Genomic DNA, 287 nt, shown 5'->3' with positions numbered 1-287 from the left:
AACGCGGCCCACGGGGAACTGCAGCCCCGCTCGGGACGATCGTGACTTGGCCTTAGCGCGGACTTTACCCCCCTGCTTCCCCCTCCCTGACATGGCTGCTCCCTACAGTGTCTCCGCGCCGCTTTTATACCCTAGCGCGGATCCAAACGGCACCATGTGATTGGCTACGCGCCACTCACCCAGAACCAATAAAATCGCACTGACTTTTGACCAATAGGAATACGCGGTTTGGATTCGCTTTATTTCCATACGGCATAGAGCCAATCAGCGCGCGGGATTAGGGCCGC

At 58.2% G+C, this 287-nt stretch overlaps 1 protein-coding gene across 1 annotated transcript in view; it reads right to left on the bottom strand.

The window, feature by feature from the left end:
• Window positions 1–93, bottom strand: part of LOC104527309 (histone H2A.J) — a 391-nt gene extending 298 nt beyond the window's left edge. The window contains 1 exon segment of the mRNA XM_029085702.1: window positions 1–93. Coding sequence (XP_028941535.1) covers window positions 1–93 — 93 coding nt within the window.
• Window positions 94–287: the final 194 nt, after the last annotated feature.

Source organism: Antrostomus carolinensis, unplaced genomic scaffold, assembly GCF_000700745.2.
Source record: "Antrostomus carolinensis isolate BGI_N321 unplaced genomic scaffold, ASM70074v2 scaffold36036, whole genome shotgun sequence".
NCBI classification, from domain to species: domain Eukaryota; kingdom Metazoa; phylum Chordata; class Aves; order Caprimulgiformes; family Caprimulgidae; genus Antrostomus; species Antrostomus carolinensis.
Note: the sequence above shows the minus strand (reverse complement) of the source record. Positions and strands in the feature narration are given on the sequence as shown.